This window comes from Phocoena sinus, chromosome 11 (assembly GCF_008692025.1).
Source record: "Phocoena sinus isolate mPhoSin1 chromosome 11, mPhoSin1.pri, whole genome shotgun sequence".
Taxonomy (NCBI): domain Eukaryota; kingdom Metazoa; phylum Chordata; class Mammalia; order Artiodactyla; family Phocoenidae; genus Phocoena; species Phocoena sinus.
In genome coordinates, this window is record NC_045773.1 from 38,979,295 (window position 1) to 38,994,415 (window position 15,121).

General features: G+C 44.7%; 1 protein-coding gene across 10 annotated transcripts in view; it reads left to right on the forward strand.

Annotated features, from left to right (window-relative positions):
• USP4 (ubiquitin specific peptidase 4) overlaps positions 1 to 15,121 on the forward strand; it is a 55,226-nt gene that overhangs the window by 2,727 nt on the left and 37,378 nt on the right. For 6 of the 10 annotated variants that reach the window (XM_032647734.1, XM_032647740.1, XM_032647738.1 and 3 more), the window contains exons 3-6: positions 3,255 to 3,385; positions 4,797 to 4,923; positions 5,550 to 5,695; positions 5,824 to 5,885. In XM_032647734.1, the coding sequence (XP_032503625.1) occupies positions 3,255 to 3,385; positions 4,797 to 4,923; positions 5,550 to 5,695; positions 5,824 to 5,885 (466 nt within the window). Of the gene's footprint in view, positions 1 to 3,254; positions 3,386 to 4,796; positions 4,924 to 5,549; positions 5,696 to 5,823; positions 6,331 to 7,542; positions 8,958 to 15,121 lie in introns of those variants that run through there. The other 4 variants (XM_032647742.1, XM_032647743.1, XM_032647741.1 and 1 more) reach the window with 3 other exon arrangements.

Here is a 15,121-nt window from a genome sequence, read left to right on the forward strand (position 1 = left end):
GAATCTGAAATTTGGGAACCAGAATTTTCTGTATTACCTTTGCAGTGAAATAAATTGTAGACCTGTCAACATTCATCAAGCATTCCTGTGATGGCCGTGCTTGTCATAGAAGTAGTGTAAGGGGAGGTGGAAGGTTAGTAGAGTTATGATCACAGTCAGTTCCCAATGGAAGAAGTGACTGAAAAAGTGATGTATGACACACCTGAGCTTGGCTTGCACCTTTAGATGCACAGAAATGGCAATTGGCCTTTCCTAGGCTTTGTTCTGCCTGGCTTTAGACTCCGTTGCAACCACGACAGAGGTGATCTGTTGCCTGGGCCCACAATCAGGGCAGCAGGAAGGCAGACAGTGCATGAGGCTTTTGAGGCTTGATTCAAGTACATAACACTACCTGAGTGTTTTTAAAAATGATCAGTGCTTCAGCATGTACCTTGTTTTAGGGGAGGTCTGAATGACAGTAATGTCATAGGCTTTGTTTACTGATGTAAGTCAGATGGTGGCAGTATACCATGAATTTACCCCAAAGGATCATTGCATTGTGTTTGCATTTTGTCCTTTTCCCTCTTTTTTTTTGAAAAGGAGAATTCTTAAGGCTTTTAATAGTATTGGTGATGAGAATGCTAGAGCTGGAGGGACCCTCTGAAGTAATTTTGCCTGACCTTCAGCTAAGGACAAGCATTCCTTCTGCGGTCTTCCAATTTGATGTCACCTGGCTTAGGCTCAAAACATTTGTTGTGTGCTTGGGAAGTGAGAAGTACATTCTGTTCAGACCCTGGAACATTGACAGTGTGGGAATGGTCTATTTCTGGCCAGTGAGGGCCACCCTCTTAGTTCTTGGGCTCTCCAGGCACCTGCCAGTCCCAGTCTGGCTGCCTTCCACCTAGGGTCATGGGAATGACCTAGAAGGGGCTCTTGAACTTGTAGGAAGGAGGGGGAAGGGCAACTTGCTAATGTCTGCAGAGCACCCCTCTCTTGTTTCCATTTGTGTCCCTGCTGTATATCTGGAGTCCCAATGCTTAGACCAAACTGTGCTCTCCTTTTTTGCCTTTATTTGCCTCTGTTGGAGAAATTTGCAGAGTCCAAATCCTTTTTGTAAAACTCATGTGTGATTTTTAGCATGCTGCCCTTGGACTGATCCAGTTTTAAGTGAATATAGTGAACTGCATTGAAAATTCCAGTTAAGTTCCTGTGTTTGCCCTATAGTGTCATAAGAATGACATTTTGAGAAAATTGTCACTGAGCCCCAGAGGAGAAAGCCTTGTAAGAATTGATGTACTTGGGGTTGATGATGCTAAAAGCTCTCGGTTCCTTTCCCACCTTTAAAGGTTTCTGGCTGCTGCGTGGCCAGATCTGCATAGTGCTTAGTGTTAGAAATGAAGGTGTATGTCTCCAAGTAAGACAAGTGAATAACCTTTATGAGTTTTAATTTGCAAATCAGAGAAAACCTTGGAGTTTAGGTGTCAGTTTTTTTCAGAAGCTCTTGTTTCAGGTAGACTGATAAGTACTAGCCCTGTGCCATCCTTCTGTTGCTAAATAGAAAAGGGGTGGTCGGTCAATATTAATCATGCCAGAGCTGCTGTGGAATGTGGTTGGCTCATCAGTGAGAAGGAGCCACTTTTTTTTTTCTTTTAAATTATGGTAAAATACACATAAAATTTACCATCTGCATATTTTTAAGTGTTCAGTAGTGTAAAGTATATTCACATTGTTGCACAACCCATCTCCAGAACTTTTTTATCTCACAAAACTGAAACTCCATACTCATTAAATAGTATTTCCAATCTCCTTTCCCCCCAAGCCCCTGGCAACCACCATTCTACTTTCTGTCCCTTGAGTCTGACTATTCTAGGTACCTAATGTAAGTGGAATCATACAGTGTTTGTTTTTCTGTGACTGGCTTATTTCATCTAGCATAAAGTCCACAAGGTTTATCCATGTTAACGGCATGTCAGAATTTCTTTTTTTTAAAGGCTGAATGATATCCCACTGTGTGTATATACCACATTTTGTTTTTCCGTTCATCCTTCTCACCTTGGTATTCCTGTTCTCCAAGCCTGTTTAGTTCCTTTCCCTTTTCCTTGGAAATGAAAAAGGCAGAGATGGATCAGATCTGAAACTCACCCTGAGGAAGGGCAGAAGACCTCATGGGGTAGGGTGTAAACTGGTGGGAGAGGTGATAGGAAGCCCTGGTCACCTTGTGCATGCCATTTTTGGTGTTTTGTTTTGTTGTTTTTTGTTTGTTTGTTTGTTTTTGTTTTTAACATTGTCTGCCTTGAATTACAGATGAGTTGCACCATTTTGGGTACTTTTTGCTTCCCTGGCTTCATGGCTTCATTTGTCTGGAGGAGAACAGTGGCTTCCACTACTGCAGGAGTGGGTGTAGATGGGCACAGGCTTAGCAGGGAGGCTTCCTTGATGGGAGATGATTAGTCTTCCCTTGATCCAGTCCCTTGGTCCTCCATTGAGAGAGTATGTTTCAGACCATGGATGTCTTTTTCTGACTCACAGTCATGTTGCCTCCGTGTGGGGTGTAAGATGGATGCTTAACGTGTTAAAGGTGTTCTCCCTCCACATGGCCGATGTCCAGCTGAGTTTTCACTTGGAGTGTTGAAAACTAAGAATGCTAAATGACTCTTGGTAAAATAAATTTAACTTCAATGATTTGTTTCTTTGCTTTCTTAGTAAATCTTTCAAAGGAAGATGATATCTGACCTTAATGCAGTTTCACTAAGCAGAATATTACATTAAATATTCATAGTAAACAATTTTAATTGTGGAATCTGGAAGCACTTTGAAAGTGTAAATTGGAGTTTTTCTCTTTTCTTTTTCCTTCTCCCTCCAACTATGGAAGAAATACAAGTTGCTCATAAAATGTTCAGAAAGCATGGCTAAAGACTCCAGGTCTGGGGCTTCCCTGGTGGCGCGGTGGTTGAGAGTCCACCTGCCGATGCAGGGGCCGTGGGTTTGTGCCCCAGTCCGGGAGGATCCCACATGCTGTGGAGTGGCTGGGCCCGTGAGCCACGGCCACTGAGCCTGCGCGTCCGGAGCCTGTGCTCCGCAACAGGAGAGGCCACAACAGTGAGAGACCCGCGTACCACAAAAAAAAAAAAAAAAGACTCCAGTGACAGAATTTTGGAATTTTATACTTGTTCCTATAAATGCTTTTCATGTTACTGAAAAGTACATAAGAATCATGTAAAACAAACATTTCTGGGGAGAAAAGCAGTGAGCTATGTGCTGTTTTCCGTTTTCAGATCCTGAGAGTCAGACCTTGAAAGAACATTTAATTGACGAATTGGACTATGTATTGGTCCCAGCTGAGGCCTGGAATAAGTTACTAAACTGGTATGGCTGTGTAGAAGGCCAGCAGCCCATTGTCAGAAAAGTGAGTACATGAATTGTTACACCTGCTGGTCAGTGTCTGTGAGTGCTCCCTGACACTGGTGTTGGTTTCCTGGGGTACTGGCCATACGTAAGAAGTTGAATGGAGGCCTCCAGACATCACAGCTGCCCAGTGGCTTGGGATATGTCCAGCGGTGCAGTGAGAGCACATTCTGGAAGGTTCTGTGAGAGAAAGTTCACTTGGGGTCGTATGGATATACAGTAATGTACTGCTTCTTGTTTAACTTAACCTTTCTGATATTGCTTTTCCCCCTGTGCTTTTTTGTTTGTTTGGTGTTTTTGTTTATTTTTGGCTGTGTTGGGTCTTCATTGCTGCGTGTGGGCTTTTCTCTAGTTGCGGTGAGCGGAGGCTACTCTTCGTTGAGGTGCGCGGGCTTCTCATTGTAGTGGCTTCTCTGGTTGTGGAACACATGCTCTGAGGCGTGTGGGCTTCAGTAGTTGTGGCTCGCGGGCTCATTAGTTGTGGTGTACAGGCTTAGTTGCTCTGCGGCATGTGGGATCTTCCCGGACCAGGGATCGAACCTGTATCCCTTGCATTGGCAGGCAGATTCTTAACCACTGCCCCACCCGCGAAGTCCCTCTCCCTGTGCTTAAGAATCTCTGGTCACACTGTTGAGTACCTCGGAAAACAGGTGTTTTATATCCAAGAGAACAGTCTCTTGGAAGGCAGGCCCTGGGAGAGAAACCCAGATTGTTAGCCTCTCTGGTAGACAGGACTGGTGAGAATACCACCAGCCTGATTCCCACAGTTGTTTGCTTATCCCACTGGAGAGGGACATCACAGGAGTCCACATGACTCCTGATACGTAGGCATTGGGTAAATTTCTTACTCTGCCTGGTGTTTAGTTTCCCTTCTTAGCAGAGTAGGAAGAGGCTGCAGTCCTGAGGCCAAGCTTCTAAGAGTCGCTCTTCAGGGCCAGAACTACCTTCTTTCTCCAGCTTGAAACCTGGGACTCCAAGAGGGGTTAGGTATCAAATGGTTAGGGGCATGCCAGCCTCCCACAGATGTCTGCACCTGCCCATAGTCCTGCCATGTGGCGAGCGTGCTGCCAAGGGCTTTAACTGTATTCTCTAGGCCTCTTAATTCCACAGACCCTGCAGGGGAAGCATCATGATACCCACTAAGAGATGAACAATGACTTTCCTGTTGTGCACAGTTGTTGCCAGCTCTGGTTCCATCCAGATGCTCTTGGTTGGTCCTAATCAGTGGAAGTAAGGTTTTTAAACTAGGACAGATGCCAGTGGCTTTAAAAATCTGTACTTCTGATCCCCCTATCACTTAAGGAAACTGCTTATCATGTGGATTGTGCCTTTTGCCACTGATGAGACATGTTGCTTCCAAGACTGCCCTGATGTAGAACCACTGCTCCTTCACCCGTGCCTCTTGTTTACAGGTTGTAGAGCATGGCCTGTTTGTCAAGCACTGCAAGGTGGAGGTGTATTTGCTTGAATTGAAGCTTTGTGAGAACAGTGACCCCACCAATGTGCTGAGTTGCCATTTCAGCAAGTCAGACACCATCGGTGAGTAGCTGGGCTGGAGTTCCAGGTATCCAGTGAGAGTGCAGGGCATTGTGGCTAATGAGAGGGAAGCTGGGGCACCCTCTTCAGACTTGTTACCCAAATAATCTCGGGTTGTGGTTACCAGTCCTGACCTGGGAGCCTGCTCCCCAGGGCATTCTTGTGGACAGCTAAGCCTGGGAATCATATTGTATAAAACACTGGGCATGGTCTCTGCCCACTTAACATACGGTAAGAAGGGTGAAGAAATGCAGATTCAGAGAGATTAATGTCACTTAATGCAGAAATCTCAGTGAGAAAACGGCAGAGCTAGCATTTGAAACCAAATCTATCTTACCTCCAAAGGTAAGTTTTCTGACTTTTCCATGTTGCTTCTGTGCTAAAAATGGGGACCCACATCATTAAAGAATGGGAAGCATAGGGACAATTTTTGGTTGTATGAGTGTAAGAGGATGCCATGGAAGATGTTTGCCTTAGGAGTCACCAAGGGGCTAAGGTCGGTCAGAAGTTTTGATCCAGAGCATCCAGTGACCATCTGAAAAGGACGGAGGATGAACATTAGCTTGCCATGGCTGTTGCTGGCCTTGCTTCTGGAGAAAGCCCTGAGTGATGTTTCTGCCTGTCCCCAGCAACCATTGAGAAGGAAATGCGGAAGTTGTTCAACATCCCTGTGGACCGTGAGACACGGCTGTGGAACAAATACATGAGCAACACCTACGAGCAGTTGAGCAAGCTAGACAACACTGTGCAGGATGCTGGGCTGTACCAGGGTCAGGTAGGAGGGCCCAAACCATGCCCCAGCAGACAGCTCTGCCCAGGGTGTGTGGACAGGTATCTTGGTTCTGAGCATGTCAACAGTGAGATGGTTTGCACATTCCTAATATGGTTTCCCCTTTCACTCAGGTGCTAGTAATTGAGCCCCAAAACGAAGATGGCACTTGGCCAAGGCAGACCCTGCAGTCAAAGTAAGTGGACTTTTTCTCCCTGCAGCTGGGCACATGGATGTAAGAGAGACACTATTTCCTAAGGCAGTTACTTGTACTAAGAAAATAAAATTCTAGTCTCTATGATAGAGCCGGCCTGGGAGGCTGCAACGGCAGCGGCCGCTGTGACTGGGCTGGTTTAGATGAAGATGAAGATGCACATGTCTGGGAGGATAATTGGGATGATGACAGTGTAGAGGATGACTTTTCCAATCAGTTACGAGCTGAACTAGAGAAACATGGTTATAAGATGGAGACATCATAGCATCCAGAAGTGCTGAAGCAACCTAAACTTGAACTGTTTACTAAAATCTAGAGCAGAGAACCTAGGATGGGACACTTAAAAAATGTTTATTTCATTACCTCCTTGGATTTATTTTTGTTTTTGTAACACAAAAAAGTAAATGTTTTGATCTAAAAAAAAAAAGAAAAAATTCTAAATCAGATGAAAACATTTTCAATTATGTATCCAGAGTCTATAATCCTGGCTTTTGGTAAGCAGCATGCTGGGCAGCCATCTCAGGGGAAGCTGTCAGGTGTGTGAACAAGGCAGTGAGCCTCTGCTTGTTGCGAATGAAAGGAGAAGAGAAGAGGCCAGGATCTGGGCCAGGATCTGCTCTGCCAAGAGGTGGCTTTGTCTCTGTCAAGGGCATTTATTTTCTCCACCTACAGTTAGAGGCTTTGATGGAAGAGAAGAGGGCTCAGGCATGGGGTCTTGCATGACTTAAAGGTAATAGTTGGATCCCATCTTTACCCAGGGGCCTGGTTCTCATTGTTGTCCTCGTCATTCGCTGCGGGAATTACTCTGCTCCTTAACTGGGGCTCCAGGCAGCTCTGTCTCAGGAGATGTTCATGTGTGGTGTGAAGTTAATGCATGTTCTGAGAAGGGGACAGAAGTGTTGAATTTTTCTTATGGTATAAGATGGGGGAATTGTATCTGTGTTCCAGTAGTTAATGGGGACAGTGTTGGTCTTTGCTTTCTTCCCTCAGTCAGGCCCTGGACAGTGACTGTTTTGTAGTAATGGGCTCTTAGCTCTTTTGAAAATTATGAAAGCTCTGAGCTCTCTCTCAAGAAACGTGCAGGAAGACACAACATTTTGCCAATAATCTCAAGGGTTTTACAGACACCCTGAAGCCTAGCCATGGACTTCAGTTTAAGAAACTCTGGTCACCAGTTCTTGAGAAGATGACAAAATAGCTATGGTAGGCAGAATAATGATCATGTCCCTCCCCAGAGTCCATGTCCTAATCCCCAGAACCTGTAAATATGTTAGGTTACATGGCAGAAGGGACTTTGCTGATGTGATTAAGGATCTTGAGATGGGGAGATTATCCTGGATTATCTGGGTAGGCCCAGTATAATCATGAGGGTCCTTAAAAATGAAAGAGGGAGACAGGAGAGTCAGATGTGAGGGCAGAAGCTGAGTCAGAGTGGTGAAGCGTGAGAAAGACTCAACTGGCCATGAGCCAGGGAAGGTGGGCAGCCTCTAGAAATCCCTAGAGCCCCCACCAAGGAACACAGCTCAGCCCACACCTTGATTTAGCTCAGTGAGAAGAATTTTGGACTTTGGACCTTCAAAACCGTAAGATAATAACTTTGTGTTGTTTAAGCCACTAAGTTTGTGGTAATTTGTTACAGCAGCCATAGGAAACAAATATACTAGCCCAGCCTGCTGACTCCCTTCTTGGAATGGAAATGCCACAGAACCAAGAGAAAATAACATAAAAACTGCGACAACCCCCTTGGGAGAAGGTGCTTGGATTCTAGTCTGTGAGGTAGGGTTGACAGCTTGGAGTGGAAGAGCCTGTGTGTACTGGCCAAGGGAGACTGTTTTCAGTTGTGCCTTTTTCTCTTCCTACTGATGCTTTTCCCCATCCCTTCCACACCCTCAGGCCTAAGAGATTCCAGTGAAAGGAAACAGCTTTTGGAAAAGAGGAGTGCCTCATTGAAATGCCCTGAAGGTTTGAGTCTCCTGGTAGAGGGTGTCCAATGGTGAATGAGCTCAGAGCAGAAGTCCTAAGTCACATTCGCCTCCCTCCTCCCTCAGTAGTGCCGGACACTGTTCTAGATGCCAAGGATACAGCAATAAACAAAACAAAGTTTCTATCCTCAATGAGCAGAAAATAGATAAATTTAAAAAATACACGTCTGAAGATTTACAAGTACTGTGGGAAAAAATCAGGGAAGAAAATAAGCAAGTGCTAAGGCTTTGGGCATATTTAAACAGGCCGATGGGGAGGCCCCCTGAGGTACCATTTGAACATGGTCATGAAGGAGGCGAGGGAATCAGCAGTGAGTGTGGTGTGGAGAACAGCTTTGTGAGGCAGAGGTGACAGCAGATGGAGAAGTCCTGAGGCAGAGCAGGCCTGGTTGAAGGCCAGCAGGAGTTTGTTATGGCTGGTGCTTGGAGGGATGACAGGAGGGCTGAGGGGATAAGGCCCAAGAGATGCTGCGGTGGTTGGCCTGTGATCCTTGTGAGACTCTAGCTTCCATCTTTGCCTTTCCATGAGGTGGGGAGCTCATTTGAGGGGTATGGTGAGTGAGGAGCAGGGTGATCTCACCTGGTGAATGGCTCACAGGGAGCCACAAAGAGAAGCTGACAAGTATAGTCATTAAAGGAAAGTGACAAATTGACATGTTGTGCTAGTTGGAGCAGAATTCATATTCCCAGCTGCTTAGGAGGACGGAAGAAGCATAATGGAAATCCTAAAGAAAAAGAGCAAATGGATACATGAAAGAGGAACAAGGAGATACCTACGTGGAAACAGAGAATTCAGGGGCTGGGTTGAGTAGCAGAATGGATGTAGCTCAAGACTTGAGTGTAGAAGTCGGAAGGTCAGGTTGAAGAATTCTAGGGGATAAGGAGGTGGAAGATAATAGAAGAAAAGTGCTGTGGAGGATGGGAGTAGAAATGCCAGTGTCCAGATAATAGGAATCTCAGAAGCAGAGAGGAAATGACGGACAGGGGAAGAAAATGTTAGAAGAAATAATGACCAAGAGTTTCTCAGAAATCGTGAAAGAGGATACATCTTTTTTTTTTTTTTTTTTTTTTTGCAATATGCGGGCCTCTCACTGTTGTGGCCTCTCCTGTTGCGGAGCACAGGCTCCGGACGTGCAGGCTCAGCGGCCATGGCTCACGGGCCTAGCTGCTCCGTGGCATGTGGGATCTTCCTGGACTGGGGCACGAACCCGTGTCCCCTGCATCGGCAGGCGGACTCTCAACCACTGTGCCACCGGGGAAGTCCGAGGATACATCTTAAATGTAAAGAATGCTAAACATGACAGAAAAAACAAAGCCCACACCAAGACACATTAGATTGAAATTTAACAACAAAGATGTAGGGAAAATGTCAAATCTGTTTGAAAGAGAAAGTCACAGTGAGAAGCAGATTAATATCAAACTTCCCAAGAGCCACAATGGACCTAGGAGATACTTTTTCAGTATCAAAGTAAGAAAACTTTAAATATTTATTTAGGCTGTGCCAGGTCTTAGTTGTGACACATGGGATCTTTATTATTTATTTGTTTATTTAAATTTATTTATTTATTTTTGGCCGTGTTGGGTCTTCATTGCTGCATGCTAGTTGCGGCGACTGGAGGCTACTCTTCTTTGCTGTGTGCGGGCTTCTCACTGCAGTGGCCTCTAGTTGCAGAGGACGGGCTCTAGGGTGCGCTGGGTCCAGTAGTTGTGGCGCATGGGCTCAGTTGCTCCACAGCATGTGGGATCTTCCCGGACCAAGGCTCAAACCCATATCTCCTGCATTGGCAGGTGGATTCTTAACCAGTGTGCCACCAGGGAAGCCCAAACACATAGGATCTTTAGTTGCAGCACGTGGCTCTTAGTTGCGGCACGCCGGCTCTTAGTTGCGGCACGTGTGCGGGATTTAGTTCCCCAGCCAGGGATCAGACCCGGGTCCCCTGCATTGGGAGTGTGGAGTCTTGCTCAATGGACCATCAAGGAAGTCCCAAAGGAAGATAACTTTAAAACTAGAATTTTTTTTTTTTTTTTTTTTTTTTGTGGTACTCAGGCCTCTCACTGTTGTGGCCTCTCCTGTTGCGGAGCACAGGCTCTGGACGTGCAGGCTCAGCGGCCATGGCTCACGGGCCCAGCCGCTCTGCGGCATGTGGGATCTTCCCAGACCGGGGCACGAACCCGTGTCCCCTGCATCGGCAGGTGGACTCTCAACCACTGCGCCACCAGGGAAGCCCAAAAATTAGAATTTTAAAACCTACTAAACTGTTATCTGAATGTAAAGATAATTTTCTCTGGCATAGATGACTTTAGAAAGTTTTCTACACAGAGCTCCTCTTTGAAAACCTCTTGGGGGAAGTAGTGTTAACATCCAGGAGCAGGCAGTAAAATCCAGAAGGTGCAAGGGAGAGTATGCAACTAGTGAAGTGTTCTGTTGACCAGAAATGCAAGGACTTTATGACTTTGGAGTAAGCAAAGATTCTTTACACAAGACACAGCACCACAAACCATAGAGGAGGACATGGATAGAGTGGATAACCTTTTTTTTTCTTAAGGTTTTTGTTTTTTTTAAATAAATTTATTTATTTTTATTTTTGGTTGCATTGGATCTTCGTTGCTGTGTGCGGGCTTCTCTCTAGTGGTGAGTGGGGACTACTCTTCGTTGTGGTGCGCAGGCTTCTCATTGCAGTGGCTTCTCTTGTTGCGGAGCAAGGGCTCTAGGCGCGAGGGCTGTAGTAGTTGTGGCACGTGGGCTCTAGAGCACAGGCTCAGTAGTTGTGGCTCACGGGCTTAGTTGCTCTGCGGCATGTGGGATCTTCCTGGACGAGGGCTCCGACCCGTGTACCCTGCATAGGCAGGTGGATTCTCAACCACTGCGCCACCAGGGAAGCCCGAGTGGATGACTTTTAAATTCAGGACTGTTCTAAAAGAGTGAAAAGGCAAGCCACAGAGTGAGAAAGCTATTTGCAGTACGTATGTCTGACAGATTGTTTATATCCAGAATTTCAAAGAAACCCCTTAATGTCAGTAAGAAAAAGTCAGACACCCCTTCTAGAAAAAAGGGCGAGAAAACCTATAACAGTCACTTTAAGGAAGAGGCTACCGGACTTCCCTGGTGGCACAGTGGTTAAGAATCTGCCAGCCAATGCAGGGGACACAGGTTCGAGCCCTGGTCCGGGAAGATCCCACATGCTGCAGAGCAGCTGAGCCTGTGCGCCACAACTACTGAGCCTGCACTCTAGAGTGGCAAGCCACAACTACTGAGCCCTCATGCCATAACTACTGAAACCTGTGCACCTAGAGCCCATGTTCTGCAAAAATAGAAGCCACCGCAATGAGAAGGCTGCACACTGCAACAAATGGTAGCCCCCACTCTCCGCAACTAGAGAAAGCCCATGTGCAGCAACGAAGACTGAACACAGCCAAAAATAAATAAATTTTTTTTAAAAAAAAAGAGGCTACCTTGTGGCTAGCGACCATATGGAGAGGTGCTCAACCTCAGCAGTCATCCAGAAATGGCAAATTAAAACCATAATGCAATGCTTCTGCACATCCCCCAGAATGGTTACATGAAAAAGACAGATAGTGTCAAGTGTTGTAGAGGTGTTGGACCTTGCTGATGGGGCATATAAACTGGTATAGTGACTTTAGAAGGTTTAGCAACAAGTACTAAATGACGAATTGTGTGCATATTCTACAACCCAGCAATCCACTCTTAGGCATACAGAAATATATCTCACATTCACTTAAAGATACATTCAAAGATGTTCATGACAGCACAGCTTGTCATAGTCACAAACTGGAGCTAACCTAAATGTCCACCAAAAATAGAATGGATAGATAAATTGTGTATGCATGCAATAGAATTCTCTCCAGCCACAGCAACATTGAGTCTCATAAACCATGTGAATGAGAAGCCAGACACAAAACGTGGCATACTGTTTGAGTCCCTTGATATAAAGCTTAAGAACCCACAAAACTGATCTATGGGTGTCAAGGTCATGATGGAGATTAGCTTAGAGAAGAATCATGACTGCAGGGAGCGTGAGGAAGACACCTGGGGGGTGGTGCTGTCCTGTTCTTTGGTCTGAGAGTACTGCTTATATAGGGGTATTCGCTTGGTGAGAATGTCTTGATTTTTTTTTTGGCTGTGCCATGCCTCTTTTGGGATTTTAGTTCCCCAGCCAGGGATTGAACCCAGGCCATGACTATGAAATCGCCAAGTGCTAACCACTGGATCACCAGGGAATTCCCAGGAATGCCTTGATTTTTGTACTCTCATAATGTATATATTTCTCTATATAATATACTTCAATAAAAAGTTTAAAAAAAGTTTAGTAATAGTAAGAAGAAAGGTTTAAGAAAGCAGCCTTTATCAGTAACAATCCAGAAGTAAATACTGGGTAATCCCAACATGGAAGACAGTTGAGGAGACAGGAAGCAGTAAAGAGAGATGAGAATGTCCTGAACTACTTTTGCAGGGAAATGTAGTTAATAAGTTGAAGTAATTGATGGGGAAAAATAAAAACAGTTATAGATCCTAGTAAGTTAGTGGAGTAACTACCAGAAATACAAAAATAGAATTTACATCTTTTATATAATATGTTGTATTGATTAGGCAAGCTCTGGTAGCAATGAAGAAAGACCTGAAAGTTAGCATGTCGAGCAATGTAGATGGTTATATCTTTCCAAAAAGAATTTCTGAGGTGGGCAGTTCAATGCTGCTATTATTAGAAATCCAGCTGTTTTGTCATGTTGCTCTACTGTGCATGGCTTCAACTTTAAAGGTGGTCAACTCAGGGTCCACGATGACTGCTGGAGATGGACCAATCATATCTGCATTCAAGTAACTGAGGAGGAATCGGGAAGAAGGACATGCCCCTTCCTTTTTTTTTTTTTTTTGTTTTTTTGTGGTACGTGGGCCTCTCACTGCCGTGGCCTCTCCCGTTGCAGAGCACAGGCTCCGGACACGCAGGCTCAGCGGCCATGGCTCATGGGCCCAGCCGCTCCGTGGCATGTGGGATCTTCCCAGACTGGGGCATGAACCCGTGTCCCCTGCATCGGCAGGCAGACTCTCAACCACTGCGCCACCAGGGAAGCCCTGCCCCTTCCTTTTAAAGAAATTTCCCAGAAATCACATAGAAGATCTGCCTTTACATCTCTGGCCAATTATATGACCACACCTGGCTTCAAAGGAGGCTGGGAAATGCCTTTTAGCAGTTAGAAGGGCTCTAACTAAAACTTGGGATTTGTAAACTAAAGAAGAACAGAAGAATAGCCATGGGGAGGTGAAAGGGAAAAAAAAACTTTCCTTTTTTAAAAAATTTTTTTAATTTAATTTTTTTATGTAGCAGGTTCTTATTAGTTATCTATTTTATACATATTAGTGTATACATGTCAGTCCCAATCTCCCAATTCATCCCACCCCCACCACCACCCCCGCCACTTTCCCCCCTTGGTGTTCATACGTTTGTTCTCTACATCTGTGTGTCTATTTCTGCCCTGCATACCAGTTCATCTATATCATTTTTCTAGTTTCCACATATATGCATTAATATATGATACTTGTTTTTCTCTTTCTGACTTACTTCACTCTGTATGACAGTCTCTAGATCCATGCACGTCTCTATAAATGACCCAATTTTGTTCCTTTTTATGGCTGAGTAATATTCCATTGTATATATGTACCACGTCTTCTTTATCCATTCGTCTGTCGATGGGCATTTAGGCTGCTTCCGTGACCTGGGTATTGTAAATAGTGCTGCAGTGAACATTGGGGTGCATGTGTCTTACTTACTTATTTATTTTTATTTTTATTTTTGGCTGTGTTGGGTGTTTGTTTCTGCGTGCAGGCTTTTCTCTAGTTGTGGCGAGCAGGAGCTACTCTTCCTTGCGGTGTGTGGGCTCCTCATTGGGTGGCTTCTCATTGCACAGCACAGGCTCTAGGCGCGCGGGCTTCAGTAGTTGTGGCACTCGGGCTCAGTAGTTGTGGCTTGCGGGCTCTAGAACGCAGGCTTAGTAGCTGTGGCGCGTGGGCTTAGTTGCTCCGTGGCATGTGGAATCTTCCCGGACCAGGGCTCGAACCTGTGTCCCTTGCATTGGCAGGTGGATTCTTAACCACTGCGCCACCAGGGAAGCCCATGGGTATGTCTTTTTAAATTGTGGCTTTCTCTGGGTATTTGCCCAGTAGTGGGATTGCTGGGTCATATGGTAATTCTATTTTTAGTTTTTTAAAGAACCTCCATACTGTTCTCCATAGTGGCTGTATCAATTTACATTCCCACCAACAGAGCAAGAGGGTTCCCTTTTCTCCACACTCTCTCCAGCATTTGTTGTTTGTAGATTTTCTGATGATGCCCATTCTGACTTGTGTGAGGTGATACCTCATTGTAGTTTTGACTTGCATTTCTTTAATAATTAGTGATGTTGGGCAGCTTTTCATGAGCTTCTTGGCCATCTATAAGTCTTCTTTGGAGAAATGTCTATTTAGGTCTTCTGCCCATTTTTGGATTGGCTTGTTTGTTTTTTTAATGTTGAGCTGCATGAACTGTTATATATTTTGGAGATTAATCCTTTGTCGGTTGATTCATTTGCAAATATTTTCTCCCATTCTGAGGGTTGTCTTTTCGTCTTGTTTGTAGTTTCCTTTGCTTTGCAAAAGCTTTTAAGTTTCATTAGGTCCCATTTGTTTATTTTTGTTTTTATTTCCATTACTCTAGGAGATGGATCAAAAAAGATCTTGCTGTGATTTATGTCAAAGAATGTTCTTCCTATGTTTTCCTCTAAGAGTTTTATAGTGTCCGGTCTTACATCTAGGTCTCTAATCCATTTTGAGTTTATTTTTGTGTATGGTGTTAGGGAGTGTTCAGTTTCATTCTTTTACATGTAGCTGTCCAGTTTTCCCAGCACCACTTATTGAAGAGAGACTGTCTTGTCTCCATTGTATATCCTTGCCTCCTTTGTCATAGATTAGTTGACCATAGGTGCGTGGGTTTATCTCTGGGCTTTCTATGCTGTTCCATTGATCTATATTTCCGTTTTTGTGCCAGTACCATATTGTCTTGATTACTGTAGCTTTGTAGTATCGTCTGAAGTCAGGAAGTCTGATCCTTCAGCTCCGTTTTTTTCCCTCAAGACTGCTTTGGCTATTTGGGATCTTTTGTGTCTCCATACAAATTTTAATATTTTTTGTTCTAGTTCTGTAAAAAATGCCACTGGTAATTTGATAGGGATCACATTGAATCT